This window comes from Orycteropus afer, unplaced genomic scaffold, assembly GCF_000298275.1.
Source record: "Orycteropus afer afer isolate SDZICR_OR568_19922 unplaced genomic scaffold, OryAfe1.0 scaffold00289, whole genome shotgun sequence".
Taxonomy (NCBI): Eukaryota; Metazoa; Chordata; class Mammalia; order Tubulidentata; family Orycteropodidae; genus Orycteropus; species Orycteropus afer.
In genome coordinates this window covers 1,333,149-1,351,895 of record NW_006921876.1, presented here as the reverse complement: position 1 = coordinate 1,351,895, position 18,747 = coordinate 1,333,149, and the positions used below count along the sequence as shown (strand labels likewise).

General features: G+C 41.0%; 1 protein-coding gene across 1 annotated transcript in view; it reads right to left on the bottom strand.

Moving 5' to 3' along the window:
- Positions 1 to 1,193: 1,193 nt before the first annotated feature.
- NPM2 (nucleophosmin/nucleoplasmin 2) overlaps positions 1,194 to 18,747 on the bottom strand; it is a 58,514-nt gene continuing 40,960 nt past the window's right edge. The window contains exons 4-8 of the mRNA XM_007950798.1: positions 4,803 to 4,896; positions 2,793 to 2,959; positions 2,329 to 2,363; positions 1,354 to 1,387; positions 1,194 to 1,238 (exon numbers count right to left, since the gene is read on the bottom strand). Coding sequence (XP_007948989.1) covers positions 1,194 to 1,238; positions 1,354 to 1,387; positions 2,329 to 2,363; positions 2,793 to 2,959; positions 4,803 to 4,896 — 375 coding nt within the window. The remainder of the gene's footprint in view (positions 1,239 to 1,353; positions 1,388 to 2,328; positions 2,364 to 2,792; positions 2,960 to 4,802; positions 4,897 to 18,747) is intronic.

Here is an 18,747-nt window from a genome sequence, read left to right as displayed (position 1 = left end):
AAAGTTTGGGGGCACAGAGAGGGCCAAGAAAAAGCCTAGCAGATGCCCTGCAAGTATAAGCTGGAGTGGGGACCATCTGTTGGGGGGTCTGCCTGCTGCAAAGACTAAGCCAGTGTCACTAGGATGAACCAGGCTCCAAAGCTGCCTCTGGAGGCCTGGGAGAGGGCAGGAGGCCAGAGTCAGGCAGCAGGTCCTCCACCCCGTTTCCCAGTCCTATTGGTCTAACCCCAATATTTTACTAGTCTGACTCCTAACTCCTCTTCAAGTGACTTGTGGTGTTTAACTCTTCCATAAAGCCAGCCCTCTCCACTCTACCTGGAAGGGTTTGTTGGAGGTCCAGGCCTACGCCTGACACTGATCTTCACATATGTGGAGGTGGATGTGAACAAGAGCTCTCCCCTAGGGAGAAGTGCGCTATGTCCCGAAACTCCAGTAGATAGATGCTCTTGCACCTGACAACCCACAGAGTACCAAAATGATGTGTGGTGGGGGTGGTGGTCCTTCACGCTCGTCCGTTGGGGCTGAATTCTTCCTGGTGGGAGCAGCAGCTGTAGCCCCTAAGTTCTGTATCTGTAAAACTGGGCCCTGGCTGAAGGGAGTGTGGATGTAGGAAGAAGACCCATACCAGCCCTAGGCCTGGCCCTGGTACAAAGCTCAGCAGAAGCAAAAATTTGAAGCTGGGCAAAGATCTGAGACCCTTGGTTCTTTTTTCAAAGCTACAGGTTGGAGGTGCCAGGAGAAGAAAGGGAGATAAAAGATTAGAGCAGAACCTGGCTGGGGCTGCTAGCTCCCCTTCCACAGGGAGCTGTGGGACTACAGTGGAGGGTGGGGAATGGGGCTAGGGATGGAATGTGCCAGCGTCTGAGTGTGCTGGTGTTCTGCTGCCCTCTGCTGGGTGCATGGGCTCACTGCAGCCAGCAAGAAGGGCAACTCCAGGGAAAAAGGAGGAGGAAACAACATCTTGACAAAGCAAATTTTATTGTGACCCTGAGGTCTGGGCTTTTCTCTCCTGGTCCTGCTGGAACTGGAGAGTTGGGGGTGAGGGGCTCTTGTGTTGCCCCTTCAGTGCCCCCATCACATTCAGACTCAGGGATAGAAAGGGACTGGGGTAGTGGGCTACCCTGCATCTGCAGCATAGTCCAAGGAAGGCCCACCCTGCATGGTGGTCACTGCTGCCAGCCATTCCTAGTGTTTCACTTCTTGGATCCAAGTTTTTTAGGCCTGGGTGTGAGTTTGACCTATGGAGAGAATAGAAGGCCCTAGTCTCCCACTCCTGTCCCTGTCTTGGCCACCTGCTCAAAGATCCCCATTTCCCCTCCCAGGAGGGCCAGCCCCTCCTTACTCAGTACTCACCTTTCTCACAGGGCTCTTGTCTTTGACACTGGATCTGGAAATAAGGGTGGGGTAACAGGGATGGGGATGTTAGGTAAGAAGTGGGGATATGGGTGGGAAAGAGAGAGTTCAGTGTGATGTCCAATAGCCTGGGCTGCCTAGTGCCTGTGATGGAAAGGCTGGGTGGGTCTTAGGTAGTTCCAGGAAGCAGGGGCTGCAACTCAGAGGCTGCAGAAGTTATTTCTATATATGCTTACCCTACAGGGATGACTCTGACTCACACTTTCTCTTTAAATTGGATGATTTTTCTTCTTAGTCTCCTATCTGGTTTCTTTTATTTATCACAAATATGCCTTTTTCATTATAAAAAGTAATGTGAAACACATTGCACAAAATATAGTCAATAGAAAACAAATTACTTATTTTCTTTGTCCCTCCCCATAAACACTAACATTTTGGTATATTTCCTTCTGTTTTTTTTTTGTTTGTTTGTTTGTTCAAACATCTAGTTAAAAAAAAAAAACAAGTTGATACCCTGCTCTCTCAACTCTATATACATTTTCCAGGTTGCTATGATCTTTGTAAGTATGTATCATGAGTCAGAGTTGAGTCAATGGCAACTAGCTGTATGTAATACTCTATTGAGAAGATGTGGCTTGATTTAAGATATTGGTAGACATTTAGATTAGTTCCATTTCCACTGTGATTTGGATAATGCAATGATACACTTCTTAGTGCATATAATTTCTCCCATAGTTTGGATGGAACTCTTTGGAGAAGACTGTCGTAAGTGAAATTAGGTCAGAAAAACATCGTAATGTTTTTCTCCAAAAGGTTATACCAACCTAGAATGCCCCTAAACCCCTGTGTATGTTTATGTATGCCTGTGCGTACATGTGCATACATACAAACACACCCCAGTTGCATTATACTCCTTCTAGCACTCTATACCTCAGCTAAAATGCTTTGGCTAATTTAAAAGATGGAAAAGGATACCTCACTGCCTCCTCTTCTTTTTCCAGCTTTTTTCTCTAGGAACCAAAAATAGGCATTATCAGGAGAGTTAAGGAGAGGATCAGGGCCAGAGCAGACTCCTGTTGTTATTGTTGTTATGTGCTGTCGAGTCGGACGCCACTCATGGCAATGCCTCCTTGGGTTTCTGAGGCGATATCACTATCGGAAGTAGATCGCCCAACCTTCCTTTCGAGGAATGGCTGGTGGGTTTGAACTGCCAGCCTTCTGGTTAGCAGTCAAGTGCCTTAGGCATTACGCTACCAGAGCAGTCTCCCAGGATCCACCAAGTCTTCAGCTGAGAGCCAGCAGGGTTAGGCCTACTGGCAGCCTCACCACATCTTGAACCCTAATGTAGGAGGTGTGTCACAGGTTGCTGGTGCCCATTCCCTCTGAGGTGCCTCTGGAGAGTCACCAACTCATTTAGAGCATCATGTCCTTTACCTCACCTTAGCAACACTCATCTGCTTCTGGAGCGCTGGCCTCTTGATGTGTTTCACAGGGGTCTCCTCTTCTACGGATATATCTTCATCATCATCATCTTCATTATCTTCTTCTTCTTCTTCCCCCTCTTCCTCTTCCTCCTCTTCCTCTTCCCAAGTTAGGTCTGAAGTTTCTATGATGGCAAGTGAAAGGGGGCAGGAATGGGTGTGGGGAGAAAGGCAGAGCTTCAGGAGTTATGCCAAGCTCCTGCCCTACTCTGTTTTGCTCCATGTGTTACTCTGGTGGAATCCTAGCTTGTGAGTTGAAAGTGTTCATCTACCCATCTTCTGTAAGAGAACCTTCATGGCAACCCTTAGAAAGTGAAGGCTAAGGTGGGATAGGGGATGTGGGAAAGCTTGGCAGAGGGCTGGGGATGGTAGGAGGAGGGAAGGAAACTTCTCCAGTGATGGAGGAGTAGTTAGCTGACTGTTCCAGGTAGGGGAGGGTTCATATTGGGAAGGGGTGGGAGACAAGGTTGAAGGTGAGTAGAGGGTGTGTGTGTGTGTGTGTGTGTAAGTGTGTGTGAGGGCGTGGGAGAGGGGGAGAGAAGGGGGAAGGGAGAGGAAGGGAGAGGGGAAGAGAAGGAGAGGGAAAGAAAGGAGAGAAGAAGACAGGAGAAGAAAAAAGAAGAGATGAAATAGATGGTGGAGGGGAACTTAAAACAGGCAGCTAAGAAATTTATACCTTATCCTAAGGGAAATGAGATCTACCAATGGCTTCTGGAAGGAGCTCTGGGGGCCTGGTGCCTAAGGCATTTGACTGCTAACCAGAAGGCTGGCAGTTCAAACCCACCAGCCATTCCTCGAAAGGAAGGTTGGGCAATCTACTTCCGATAGTGATATCGCCTCAGAAACCCAAGGAGGGGTCATTATGAGTCAGGTTCATCTTGATGGCAGTGAGTTTGGTGTTTTGGTTTTGTAAGGGCTTCTGGGTAGAAGAGTGTCCAGATAAAAGAGGCACAACCATCCGGAGAAAGCAACAAGTTAAAGGAATACTCCATTAAACTCATTGCTGTTGAGTCAATTCCAATTCATAGTGACTCTATAGGACAGAGTAGAACTGCCCCATAGAATTTCTAAGGCTTTATTTACTTTTTTTATTTTGATTTGGGTGAAGATTTACAGAGCAAATTTACTTTCCATACAGCAGTTCACATATACTTTGTCTCATGCCATTGACCACAGTTTACCACAATGCAACAGCTCCCCTCCCACTTCCTCCCCATAGTTACCTCTTCCCAGTGTCCATCCCTCCATACTCTCCTGCCCCCTGAGCTGTCTCCCTGTGCATAAGCAGCCCTTCCTTCTCCCATGATTGTTCTCTCCAGGGCATGTGTCTACTTGAGGTAAATGTTTAACTCACATGCCTGTACCCTGTTTGGCTGGAAACCGCAGGTGTGGGTTCAATTCCAGACTTGAAGGGCATCTAAGGCTTTATTATTATTATTATTATTTAATCTTTATGGAAGCAGACTGCCACATCTTCCTCCACGGAACAGCTAGTAGGTTTGAACCTTGACCTTTTGGTTAGTAGCCAAATGCTTAACCACTGCACCACCAGGGCTCCCCAAAGGGATATTAAAGGGGTCAATATAACACCAATTTTCTATGGTCCTTTTTACTCCTACAACTCCATATTTTATGTTCTCACTATGTACTAGGCATTAGACCCAGTGCTTTCCTTAAACATCTCATTTATTCTTCACAAAAACTTTTTGAAGATAAAACTAAGTATGTCCCTACTCTCATGTTACAGGTGAAGCGGCTGAGGCCCAAAGACAGGACATTACTGGGAGATAAAAGGAAGCTGGGGCTAGGATCCTTGCCCATCCATGGCTTACCATGTTGACGTTGGGGATTTTCTTCAATAATCTTCAAGTGAATTTCTCAAGTGTTTGAGTGAGTACCTATTATGGCCTTAGCCCTGTGGTAGGCACTACACTCTCAGACCTTCCCCACACCAAAGTTTGGACTTACCATAACGTTCCTGACCACTGAGGAACACAGGTCCAGAGCCAGCTCGGAGCTGAAAAGTGACTGGTGGAGAAAACTCCAATCCTGTTATGGAGACCTGCAGCACAGAAAAGACAAAGTCACTCAGGTCTAGCACCTGGCTGGGGGCTGACCTCTGGCAGAAGTACTCAGAGTTTCTGCCCACCACACACACTTCATGTGGTCTCTGGCCTTCACTGCTTTCTCAGCCACTCTGACCATCCTACTGAGGCATAGCCTCTGTGGAAGAAGAATGGGATCTTGATAATTGCATTCTTGCTAAGATAATAGATGGACTTCCCAACTGGGGAGCAACTATGAAATGGAGGAGCCTGATCAAACAGGAGAAGCAGATACAGAGTTTTATGTACAGCATTACCTATGTCTTAAAAAAATGATGTATGATATATGTATGAATAAAAGTTAGAAATATAATAAAGTCCTTATCATTATTTTCAGTGGGCAGTATTCACTTTCTTCATACTTTTCCAAACTTTCCAAATTTTCTAGAACAATGACTATGATAACTTCTATTTGTTGATCTCCTCTCACCTGGCAGGTACCATCCTAAGGGAGATATATAAATATAAATATAAATACAAATAAATAAATAAATAAATAAATAAATATTTTTTTAAGTGCTGTGTCTCATTTAAGTCCTCACAACGAGCCCTTGAAGTGGACGCTACTACTTCACAGAGGAGGAAACTGAGACTTGGAGAAATTCACTTAGTGCTTCTGATTCAGTCATGAAGCAGATAAGCTAAAACTAAAACTGTACAGCCACAAGCATCTAGCAATGCTGGATCAGACTTAATGCAATGTCTTTGCCATATAGCTCAACTAGTAAAGGAGAAGGTGGAGTCTCCACACCCCAGAAATGAGGAGCAACATGTGCAAGGGCTGATGCTGCAGCAGCTCTGAAGGGGACACAGGCCTGGACACGGTGAGGGCTGTGGGCTTTCATGCTCATGCTTGGACAGGGACAAGGCCTGGCCTTAAGAGGAAGAGAGGGATAACTGAGATCACTGTACAGAGGCAGGACCCTCAAAGGGCTGCATACTCAGTAAAAAGCCCCAGGACAAGGGCTAAGGAGAGAGGACTTAAAAAATAAAAAACCAACCAACTAACACTGTTGTCATCATAGGGTGCCATCGAGTAGGATCGGGGTTTCCTAGGCTGTAATCTTTGTGGGAGGAGATTGCCAAGTCTTTCTCTTGCAAAGCATCTAGGAGGGTTAGAACTGCCAACCTTTCAGTTAGCAGCCAATAGCTTAATTATTGTGCCACCAGGGCTCAAAGGAAGGTTACAAGGACGCTTGAGTGGAATAACAAAAGTTTTCTGTGAGACTAAAATCCCATGCCTGTACCTCTGTTATGTGACGTCTGAATTTACCTGCTGGGTGCTGCCCCACCAAGAATCTTGCATAAAATTAACTCCAGACTTGTGATATTACTCTGTTGGGACACTCCCAAAACCAAGGCCATACGAATTCTTTCAAGGAAATAAAAGACTGAAGATGAGCTCACCATCTAAAATTGCAAAACACACAGGGAACAGTCCTGCTAGAGTCAGCAGAAAGAAATAAAATGACTATAGGCTAGCACAACCAAGAACTCAAAAGAACAGCAAGCTAAAAAACTTGTAAGTTTGATTAAAACTAAATAGATGTGAAAATAGGAAGTAGAATTATAGGAACAAAATACTAGGCAAAAATTTTAAAAAACCTTTTTTTTTTTTACTTGTCTAAAAAAGGAATAAATATTATAGTAAATATAAGATGAATTAAGAACACAGGTTAACACACACTTTCCTTTGTATGAATAGGATTTCAATGAATCAGTTTAGGTGGGAGAAAAAGAGAGACTAAGACTTAATTTATTATGAAAACATTTGGCTTATTCTAAAGGAATAAATTGCCTTCCTTATATATATTTTTTGTTTTTAGGAAATTAAGCTTTTGAGTAGTGTTGTTGTGTGTCAATTCTGACTCATAGCAACACTATAGGACAAAGTAGAACTGCCCCATAGTGCTGTTCTTAGGCTGTAATCTTTATGGGAAGAGATTGCCAGGTCTTCTCTCCTAGAGAGCTGTTGTGGGTTTGAACCACCAACCTTTCAGTTAACAGCCAAGCTATTAATCATTGTACCACTAGGCTCCTTATTTTATATTTTTGTTTTTTATTGTGATTTGGGTGAAAGTTTATAGAACAAATTTGTTATCCATTCAATGGTTTGTACACATTTTGTTTCGTGACACTGACCACAATTCCCACAATGTAACAGTTCTTTTCTCACTTCCTCCCTGTGGTTACCTTTTCCCTGTGTTCTTCTTTCCTATGCATTCCTGCCCTCTGAGCTTCCTCCCTACATAAATGCTGCCCTTCTGGTCTCCCATGGTTGATTGTTCTAGGAAGTGCTCCTAACTGGTGTAAATATTCTCCTCTTGACCTGTTATAAGAAGTAAAGCCACAGTAGTGCGTTCAATACTAGGCCTGAAGGGTAAATAGGAGCCACAGTCTCAGGGTTTCACCAGTCTCTCAGACCAGTAAGCCTAGTCCTTATGATTTTGAGTTTTGTTCCACATTGGAAAAAATAACCAAACATAGCTTCTAGAAATAAAAAAATATATATAAGCATTGAAATAAACTGAACAGATGGTTTAAAAAAGAAAAGCAGTATAAACCAGCTGAAGCAAGAATAAGTAAACTCAAATAGCAATATGAAGAAAGATTGAAAATATAAAAGAGGGGCTTATACATGGAGGATAGAATAAGAACCAACTATGCATCTAATTAGAGTAAGGGACTAGTGAGAATGGAGGAGAGTCAATATTCAAAGTGATAACAACTGAGAATTTTCCAGAAACAAAGACATGAATCCTCATATCTAAGAAACCTAAATCTTGAACAGATCAATAAAAATAAATCCATACCTAAATATAGTGCAGTAAAACTTTAGATAAGAAAAATAAAGAGTATCTTAAACCAGAGAAGAAGGATGGATTTCTAAAAAGCAATAATCAGACGAAAGATTTCAACAGCAACAGCCGAAAGCAGGAGAACAGAAAACGTCGATCAAAGTCTGAGGGAACCTAATTGTTGATCCTGAAGGGACGAGGTAAAAATAAAGATATTTCCGGGCAAAGCCAGAGTGAGTTGACTACTCCCAGTCTTACTAAGGAGCTCTGGTAGCATAGTGGCTAAGACACTTGACTGCTAACCAGAAGGCTGGCGGTTCAAACCCACCAGCCACTCCTCAGAAGGAAGGTTGGGCAATCCTACTTCCGTAGTGATACTGCCTCGGAAACCCAAGGAGGGGTCGCTATGAGTCGGGGCCGACTCGACGGCACATAACAACAACAACAACAAGGCACTTGACTGCTAACCAGAAGGCTGGCGGTTCAAACCCACCAGCCACTCCTCAGAAGGAAGGTTGGGCAATCTACTTCCATAGTGATACCGCCTCAGAAACCCAAGGAGGGGTCGCTGTGAGTCTAGTTGAGTCGAGTTGAAGGCAGTGAGTTTGGTTTGGTTTGGGTTTAGTAATGATTAGTCTTGGGAGAATTTACAATTTGGGGCTCAAATATTAGATGATAACAACAAGCAAGTTAAGAAGAGGATAACTGGAAAAGCTTGCTGGACTGTTTGGGAGGAATAAAACATTGATGAGTCATGCATAATTGTTAAAAATATTTAAGGATAACCAGTAAAAATTAGAATTAGACTCTTTAGCTGCCAAGCCAGGAACTCTGGTAGCATAGTGCCTAAGGGAGCTCTGGTAGCATAGTGGCTAAAGCACTTGACTGCTAACCAGAAGGCTGGCAGTTCAAACCCACCAGCCACTCCTCAGAAGGAAGGTTGGGCAATCCTACTTCCGTAGTGATACTGCCTCGGAAACCCAAGGAGGGGTCGCTATGAGTCGGGGCCGACTCGACGGCACATAACAACAACAACAACAAGGCACTTGACTGCTAACCAGAAGGCTGGCGGTTCAAACCCACCAGCCACTCCTCGGAAGGAAGGTTGGGCAATCTACTTCCATAGTGATACTGCCTCGGAAACCCAAGGAGGGGTCGCTATGAGTCGGGGCCGACTCGACGGCACATAACAACAACAACAACAAGGCACTTGACTGCTAACCAGAAGGCTGGCAGTTCAAACTCACCAGCCACTCCTCGGAAGGAAGGTTGGGCAATCTACTTTCATAGTGACACTGCCTCAGAAACCCAAGGAGGGGTCGCTATGAGTTGGCTCTGACTCCAAGGCAGTGAGAGCTGCCAAGCCAGTATGAGAGAGAAAGGAAAAATAAACCTCAATCCATGTGATAAAAGACAGGAAAAGAAAAAGAAAAATAATAAATAAGAAGCAAGCTAGGAGAGCAAAAAGCACAAAGTACATGGTACAAATAAATCCAAGTATATCAGCAATCAGTATAACCAGACTATAATGGACAGATTTTTTTTTTAATCAGCTACATACTGTTTACAAAATACACACCTAAGACATGAAGATATAAAAATGTTGAAAGTAAAGAGATGAAAACATACACATGTGGCAGAGGTTACCAGTTGCTTATCCAATATCTATTCTTCCTTTCTTCTATGATAACATTCTTATGATGTGCTCTGTTGGACTTGAACCTCTGGTCTTTTGGTCAGCAGCTGAGTAGGTTAACTATTTGCACCACCCAGGGGCTCCACACCAGTTGCTGCTTAGATAAGATGGCAACCCCACTTACGTCAGAGTAGAGCTGTGCCCCATAGGGTTTTCAATGGCTGATTTTTCAGAAGTAGATCACCATGCCCTAGAGAAGGATATGATGCTTAGTAAAGTGAAGGGTCAATGAAAAAAGGGAAGGCCCTCAACGAGATGGATCGACACAGTGACTGCAACGATGGGCTCAGGTATAGCAAGGATTGTGAGGATGGCGCATAACTGGGCAGTGTTTTGTTTGGCTGTACATAGGGTCACTGTGAGTTGGAGCTGACTGGACAGCACCTAACAACAACACAACAGATCACCAAGCCTTTCTCCCAAGGAGCATCTGGTGGACTCAAACCTTCAACCTTTCACCTGACAGTCTGCACGACCCAGGGACTTCATGATAACAATACCCTAATATAATTCAAACATTGTGCCTAGCTAGCCAAAAGACTGTAGTCCTGTCTCTTTTTCAGTTAGCTGTGACAATGTGAGTATGTTCTGGAAAAATGAGTTGTAAGCAGAATTTGGTGATGGGACTCTTTAAAAGATGGACTGAGGGCTCAGAAAAGTTCCTTTGACCTTCTCTTACTTCCTCTTTCCAATTGCCTTAAATGCAGAAGTAAGGCCTAGAGCTGCTGCAGTGTTCCTGAAATGGAAGGTCATCTTGAGGATGGAAACCCTAAACGAAGGATAAACCAAACCAAATCCACTGCCATTGAGTTGATTCTGACTCATAGCAACCCCTATTGGGTTTCCAAGGCCATAAATCTTTACAGAAGTAGACTGCCTCATCTTCCTTCTGGAGAGTACCTGGTGGGTTTGAACCACCAACCTTCTGGTTAGTAGTCAAATGCCTTAGGCACTGTGCCACCAGAGTTCCTTAAACTAAGGCTAGCAAAGAAGAAATATAGAAGGAGACTTGGTCTTCAGTGACCATGGAGTGGCTCACCAGCCCTGGACACCAACCTCTGGAATTCCATACAAGTCAGAAATAAACTTCTAAATTGTTTAAGCCTCTATGACTGGGTCTCTATAACTACAGCCATACATACTTAAATCCAAAATAAAGCCAGTTGTATTTGTTAAGGTTAGGTTTGGTAACAAGTGACAGAAAATCCCAAATAGCAATGGCTTATACAAGATGGGAGTTTGTTCCTCTCTTATGTAAACTAAGTCTCAATATAAACAGTCAACTGCAGGTGTAGCTGCTCCTCAATAACCAGGGACTCAGGTTCTTTGTACCTTCTTGCTCCACTCCCCTTAATTCATGACTTTCACTTCATGGTCCAGGATGGCTGCTAAGGTTCTTGCCATCAAATCCACCTTCCAGCCAGAGGGAAAAAGACGAGACAAAAAAAGGTCACATGCTCTCTTTATGGACCTTTTTCAGATGCCACATCTGCTTATACTTCATTGTCTAGAACTTCATGGCCACGTCTAATTCATAGGGAATATCATCTTAATAAGGAACCCAACCCTGATGGCACAGCAGTTAAGGTCTCAAACGCTAATTGAAGGTCAGTGGTTTGAACCCACCAGCCATTCTATGGGAGAAAGATGTGGCTTCCATGCAGATTAGCCTTAGAAACCCTATGAGGCATTTCAACTGTGTGTCATAGAGTCTTTACAAGTTGGAATCGACTTGAGGGTAATGAGTTTATAGTGTTTATTCTCAGTGGCCTTGTGGCTAGCTAAAAGTTATGCATTCTATAACTAATGATTAAAGGAAGAATGGATATTAAGGGACAACTGGGAAACAAATTGATATCAGATAACAGACTGAAATTCAATAAAGCACTGGTAAGAATAGAGGTCACTGCTTAATGATAAAAACAAAACAAAACACCAGTTTACAAGGAAGATAATTCTGCAATTGTATGCACTAACAACATTATCTAAACATATATAAAGCTATGTTGTTGTTGTTACTGTGCCTTCGAGTCGCCCCGGACTCATAGCGACCCCTCCTTTGGTTTCCGAGGCAGTGTCACTACGGAAGTAGATTGCCCAACCTTCCTTCCGAGGAGTGGCTGGTGGGTTTGAACCTCTAGCCTTACTGGTTAGCAGTCAAGTGCTTTAGGCACTATGCTACCAGAGCTCCCATGTTGTTGTTGTTAGGTGCCATCAAGTACAACAGAATGAAATACTGCCTGGTCCTGCACCATCCTCATAATCATCCCTATGTTTGAACCCACTGTTGCAGCCACTGTGTCAATCCACCTCACTGAGGGTCTTCCTCTTTTTTGCTGTCCTCTACACTTTACCAAACATGATGTCCTTCTCCAGGGACTGGTCCTTTCTGACAACATGACCAAAGTACAAGAGACAAAGTCTTGCCATCCTCGTATGTAAGAGCATTCTGGCTGTATTTCTTCCAAGACAGATTTGTTTGTTCTTCTAGCAGTCCACTGTGTATTCAGTATTTTTCGCCAACACTCTAATTCAAAAGCAACAGTTCTTCAGTCTTCCTTATTCACTGTCCAGCTTTTGCATGCATTTGAGGATATTGAAAATACCATGGCTTGGGTCAAGTGCACCTTAGTCCTCAAGATGACTCAAGCTATAGCTATAAAGCTGTGTTATTGGTGGGAATAGACACTTAGATCAGTGGAACAGAATTGAGGACTCAGAGATAAACCCGCACAAATATGCATAACTGATTTTTTAAAAAATATTTTGTTGTTCTTGTTAAGAATATTCAAAGCAAAATATACACCAGTTCAACAGCTTCTATATGTACCATTTACGATGTTGATAACATTCTTTGAGTGGTGCAATCATTTAACCCTTCTTTTCTGAGTTGTTCCTTCCACATTAACAAATTCATTGCCCCCTAAGGTTCTTATGCAGCCTTTCAAGTTGCTGTTTTCAATTAGATACCATATAGTTCTTAAAAGAGCTTAGTGCTCAAGGCAGACAAGTTTTACTAGTTAAGCTAAACTACTGTTTAGCTTTAAGAAGACTTCAGGAGCTATTTTTGGATTGAGGTTTTAAGGATTATCTCAGGGCAATAGTTTTTGGAGTTCATCCAACCTTCATGGCTCCAGGAAATCTGGAGTCCATGAGAATTTGAAATTCTGTTCTGTATTTTCCCCTTTTGATCAGGATTCTTCTATAGAAGCTCAACCGATTTTTGAAGAAAGTGCAAAATGATAGCCTTGTCAACAAAAGGTGCTAGAGCAATTGGACATCCATAAGCAAAGAAAAAGCAGCCCTGGTTGTACAACAGTTAAACGTGCTCAGTTACTAACCAAGAGATCGGTGGCTCAAACTCATCAAGCAGATCTGTGTGAGAAAAGACCTGGTGAGCTGCTCCTGTAAAAATTGCAGGTAGGAAACCCTATGGGGCAGTTCTACTCTGTCCAATAGAGTTGCTATGAGTAGGAATCAACTTGAAGGCACCTAACAAAACAGGCAAATAAAGGAAACTTAGTCTAAACCTTACTAAAAATTAACCCAAAGTGGATCAATTAAGTTAGACAAAAAGCATAGAAAATCTTAAAATTCTAGGGCTAGGCAAAGAGTTCTTAGACTTGACACAAAAGTCACAAAAATATTGATAAAATGAGCTAATCAAAATTAAAAGCTTTTGCTTTTTGAAAGTTCATGTAAAGAGGATGAAAAGAAAGGTTACAAACTGGGGCTAAGCCCATTCCATTGAAGGTAAGACACCATCCACCATGAGCCCTACTATTATTTTATAATCCATTCAAAAAGAAAAAACAAGCAGTTAAACTCTGATTATAAGTTGCATCTCACTTTCAGAGAAGTTAAAATATAAAAAATTGTGTGTTTAGAACCAGTGAAGGGCAAGATGGCAGAATACGCAGACAAGCTACACCGACTCTCTTCAACAAAGAAATGAGAAACCAATTGAAACAGATTCAGAAGATAATCCTGGAGCCCTGAGCTTTGAAACCAAGGATAAAGCAGATTAAATACATAGTGTCTAAGGCACTTGACTGCTAACCAGAAGGCTAGAGGTTCAAACCCACCAGCCACTCCTCGGAAGGAAGGTTGGGCAATCTACTTCCATAGTGATATTGCCTTAGAAACCCAAGGAGGGGTAACTAAGAGTTGGATCTGATTTGACAGCAGTGACTGAGTAGAAGAACCTAATGAAAACAGCAAATAAAGAAGAGAAATGGAGCTGTAGACTCTTGGCTCTCCTGACAGCATGGCCAGTTTGAATACTTGAAAGTGGCGTTAGGATCGGGGTAGCAATCTAAGAATTGGCCTTGGCTGCCAAGGACTGCATGGACAACTGCATGGGTGGCTGATGGCCAGAAAGTAAAACAGCAAATATGGAGACAAACTGAGTTGTGGACTTTTAGCCGTCCTGAGGGCACAGCCATTTTGGGTATTTGAAAGTGGTGTTCTGATACCAGCAACCTAAGAATAGGCTCTGCTTGCTGAGGACAGCATGGGCAACTGCACTGGAGGCTGATCAACTAGAAAGGTGTGATATTCCCCTTGTTACCCTTATATCCCACACCCTCTTGGTGAACAGAGGTGTGGCTATCCTCCACCTCCACCCACCATCTGGACCAGCAGCAATTCCATCCCAGTCTGCCCTGATGGAGCCTGGGTACCCTACCCCTCTCCTCAGTTTTCTTTTTGTTTGTTTTTAAATTATTCTTTTTTTCTTCCTTTTAATTTTTTCATTTTTCTATGTTCTGTTTTTTGTTTGTATTTTCTTTCTTTTTTCCCCTCTTCCCTTTCCCTGGTTCCCATACTTTTTCTTTCTTTTGGTTCTTCCCATCCCTTGTTTTCTTTTTGCAGTTTCCTCATCTTTTATTATTCCTTTACTCTTGCTCTTTTCTCATATTCCTCCCTCCCCAGCTATTGTGGGTTCCCCCTCTTTTTTTTTCTATTTATATTTCTTTTGTCTTTCTCTAAATATTTATCCTCAATTATTCTTTTTTATTTTTATTTTTATTTTTTGCAATTGTTCTTGTTTGTTTATGTGATTCATGTCTTTGTCCTCTTGTTTTTATTTTTTTGGGTGGTTCATTTATTTTTTTGTCTGAGTGGGAGACAGCAACTGTGTCTATATGAACCAATCACACCTGCATCTCCTGCAGCCTTACCTACTGAGTGAGTGCCACCACTTGCTTCTGAACCAACTGGACAACAATGGCCAATGACCAATGACAGCCCAATTCAGGCTTAATTGCTCTTCATGAACAGCTAACAGAGATCTGTGCACGCACTTTCATTCTCTCTAACACCCACAAGGAGACAGGTGGTGAGTGCCTAAGTGCTGCCAACTAGTGAATAGAGGAGCACAGTATCTTGCTTACTCAGATACATCCAAACAAAACAAAGAAAAAAAATATATTGAGGGAAATCACACCAACATACAATCACCAATTAAATATAAATACAACAATGTCACAATGTCTCAGAGACAACAGACCATCACAGTTCACACAAAGGAGCAAGATAAACAGAAACAAGGGACCAGGATACAGATCCAGAAAACGTCCATGAAAAAGAAACAGCATTGGAACTCCCTGATAAGGAATTCAAGTGATTTATATTTAGGTACCTTCAATGCATTGACAAAATTAAGGAAAACACAGATAAAACTCTACAATAATTTGGGAAAACAATGTAAGAACAAGTTGGCAAAACAAACGAAAAATTAGAAATGATACAAAATCTACAGGTAGAAATCCAGAGGATTAATACTAAACTTTCAGAAATACATAACACATTGAATGGACAAAGGAGTATAATCGAATGAAAGGAAGACAGAACTAGTGAGACTGAAGACAAATAACTCAATATTACTTTGTTAAGGGATCAATCAGACAAAAGATCAAAAAAAAAATGAAGAAAGCCTAAGATTCAAGTGGGATACCATCAAGAGGAATAACTTACGTGCAACTGGAATTCCAGAATAGGAAATGACAAATAAAACTACAGAAAACATTAGCAAAGATTTGTTGGAAGAGAATTTACCTAATATGATGAAAGACAAGAATATATTCATGCAAGAAGTTCAACAAATCCTCAAAAGGATAAACCCCAGAAGAAAATCACCAAAACATATCATCATCAAACACACCAAAACCAAAGAAAAAGAATTCTGAAAGCAGCATGGGAAAAATGAAAAGTTACCTACAAATGGCAACCAGTAAGACTAAGCTCTGATTTCTTTGAAGACACCATGCAGGTGAGAAGGCAACGAGATGATATATATATAACTCCCAAAGAAAAAAAGTTTCCCACAAAGAATTATATACTCCACAAAACTGTCCTTCAAATATGATGGTGGAATTAAGACATTCTCAGATAAGTAGAAATTAAGGTAATTTGTTAAACACCAGAGCAATCTTACAAGAGATACTAAAGGGAGTCCTTTGGACAGAGAACCAACAACTGCAAACAATAGCCAATGATTAACACACATGATGACATAACCCAGAAACCAACCCAGTTATAGAAGTATCCAAAGTAAAATAAGCTTACAAGACTGTAAACAGGGAACCAGAGACATTGATTGGTAAATGAGAACAACTACAAACCAAAAAGAGGGAAAAAAAACAGTGTAGTTATAGAACTTCTAAATGGTGAGGAAGTCAAGACAATTGTGAGATAGGACAGACTATTCTAAACCTGGGGGGAAAATTATAAATCACATGGTAACCTCAAAGAAAAATAATAAACCTTTCCATCAAAATTAAAAAGGGGACAAGCACAAACATTCAGCAAATACTAAAACAATAGCAATGAAGGAAAGGATAACATGAATCAAACACAAAATGAGCTCAGCACAGAAAATTATATGGAACAGGAAATCAGCAACACCATGAAAAACACTAACAAAATGACAGCAACAAACTCATACTTGTCAATAATTACAATGAATTAAAATGGATTAAATGCAACACTCAAGAGAAAGAGCTGCAGACTGGATAAGAAAACATAACCCATCAATATACTTTCTACAAGAGACATACCTTAGAGACAAAGACAAAAATAGACTAAAAATCAAAGGTTGGAAAAAGATATATCAAGCAAATGGCAATGAAAAAAGAGGAGTGGCAATATTAATTTCTGATAAAACTGACTTTAAAACAAAAACCACCATAAGAGACAAGGAAGGACATTATATAATGATTAAAAGATTGATTGAACAAGAGGACACAACCATAATCAACATAATAAATCATAATGTACCCAATGAAAGAGCCCCAAAATACATAAATCAGACTTTAACAGAATTAAAAAGAAAAACAGATGACTTCACAGTAATAATAGGTGACTTTAATATACCATTTTCAATGAAAGATAGAACTGGAAAGAAAGTCAACAAAGACATAGAAGAACTAAACAATACAACCCACCAACTTGACCTTATAGACATCTATAGAGCACTTCACCCAACAATACTACCATATACATTATTTTCTAGTATACATGGAACATTCTCCAGGATAGATTATATGTTAGGCCACAAAGCAAGTCTCAATCCATTTTAAAACACTGAAATACTGCAAAGCATCTTCTCAGATCACAATGCTATAAAATTAGAAATCAACAATAGGAAGATCAATGGAAAAAGAGTAAACACATGGAAACTGAATAACACCCTCCTTAAAAACGACTAGGTAATAGAAGAAATAAAAAAAAATGAAATTAAAAAATTCCTAGAATCAAATGAGAATGAAAGCACAACATATCAAAATCTTTGGGACACAGCAAAAGCAATGACCGGAGGCCAATTTACAGCAATAAATGCACACATCAAAAAAGAGCCCAAATCAACACCTTAACCCAACATATCCAACAATTAGAAAAAGAGCAGCAAAAAAGTCTACTGTCACCACAAGAAAAGAAATAATAAACATTTGAGCCGAAATAATAAAACAGAGAAAAAAAAAAAAAACCAACTCACTGCCATCAAGTCAGAACCAACTCATGGTGACCCCTCCTTGGGTTTCCAAGGCAGTACCACTATAGAAGTAGATTGCCCAATCTTCCTTCCAAGGAGTGGCTGGTGGGTTTGAACCATCAGCCTTCTGGTTAGCAGTCACATGCCTTAGGTACTATGCCACCAAAACTCCTAAAAGCAGAAAATAGCCAATAGAAAATAAAAAATCAACAGGACTAGAAGTTGGTTCTTTGAAAAGACTAATAAAATCAACAAATCACTGGCAAACTTAAAGAGGAAGAGAATACAAATAACATGGATAAGAAAATGGGTGATGTCACAAAGAACCAACAGAAATTAAAAGGATAATATCAAGATACTATGAAGAACTGCATCTCCAACAAATTTGAAAGTCTTAGAAGAAATGAACAGATTTTTAGAAACATACTACTTACTTAAACTAACACAGACTGAGGTGGAAAAATTGAACAGATCCTTAACAAAAGAAGAAACTGAACAGGTCATTAAAAAAAATTACCAACAGAAAAAAGTCCTGGCCCAGACAGTTTCACTGAAGAATTCTACTCAATGTTCAGAGAAAAACTAACACCAATCCTACTCAAACTATTCCAGAACATAGAAAAGGATGGAAAGCTCCCACATTCATTTTATGAAGCAAGCATAACCTTGATACCAAAACCAGGCAAAGACCATCACTAAAAAGGAAAACTACAGACTAATATCCCTCATGAGCACAGATGCAAAAATATTTAACAAAATCCTAGCCAATAGACTCCAACATATCAAAAAAATAATACATAATGACCAAGTAGGGTTCATTTCAGGTATGCAAGGATGGTTCAACATTAGGAAAACAATCCATGTAATCTATCAGATAAATACTATAAAGGAAAAGAACCACAAGTTAATATCAGTTGATGCAGAAAAGGCATTTAATAAAAAATCCAACACCCATTTCTGATTTAAAAAAAAAAAAAAAAAAAAAAAAAACAACCCAGAAAAATAGGAATAAAAGGGAAATTCCTCAACATAATAAAGGGCATATACACAAAACCAACAGACAACATTATTCTCAATGGAGAGAGACTGAAACCATTTCCCTTTCAAATTAGAACCAGACAAGGATGCCTTGTATCACCTCTTTAAAAAAATTTTTTTTGTGTGTGATCTGGGTGAAAGTTTGCAGAGTAAATTCATTTTCCATACAGAAGTTCATACATATATTTTTTCGTGGCACTGAATGCAATTCTCCATAATGTAACAGCTCTCTTTCCACTTCCTCCCAGGAGCTACCTCTTCTCTGTGTCCTCTCTCTCCTACT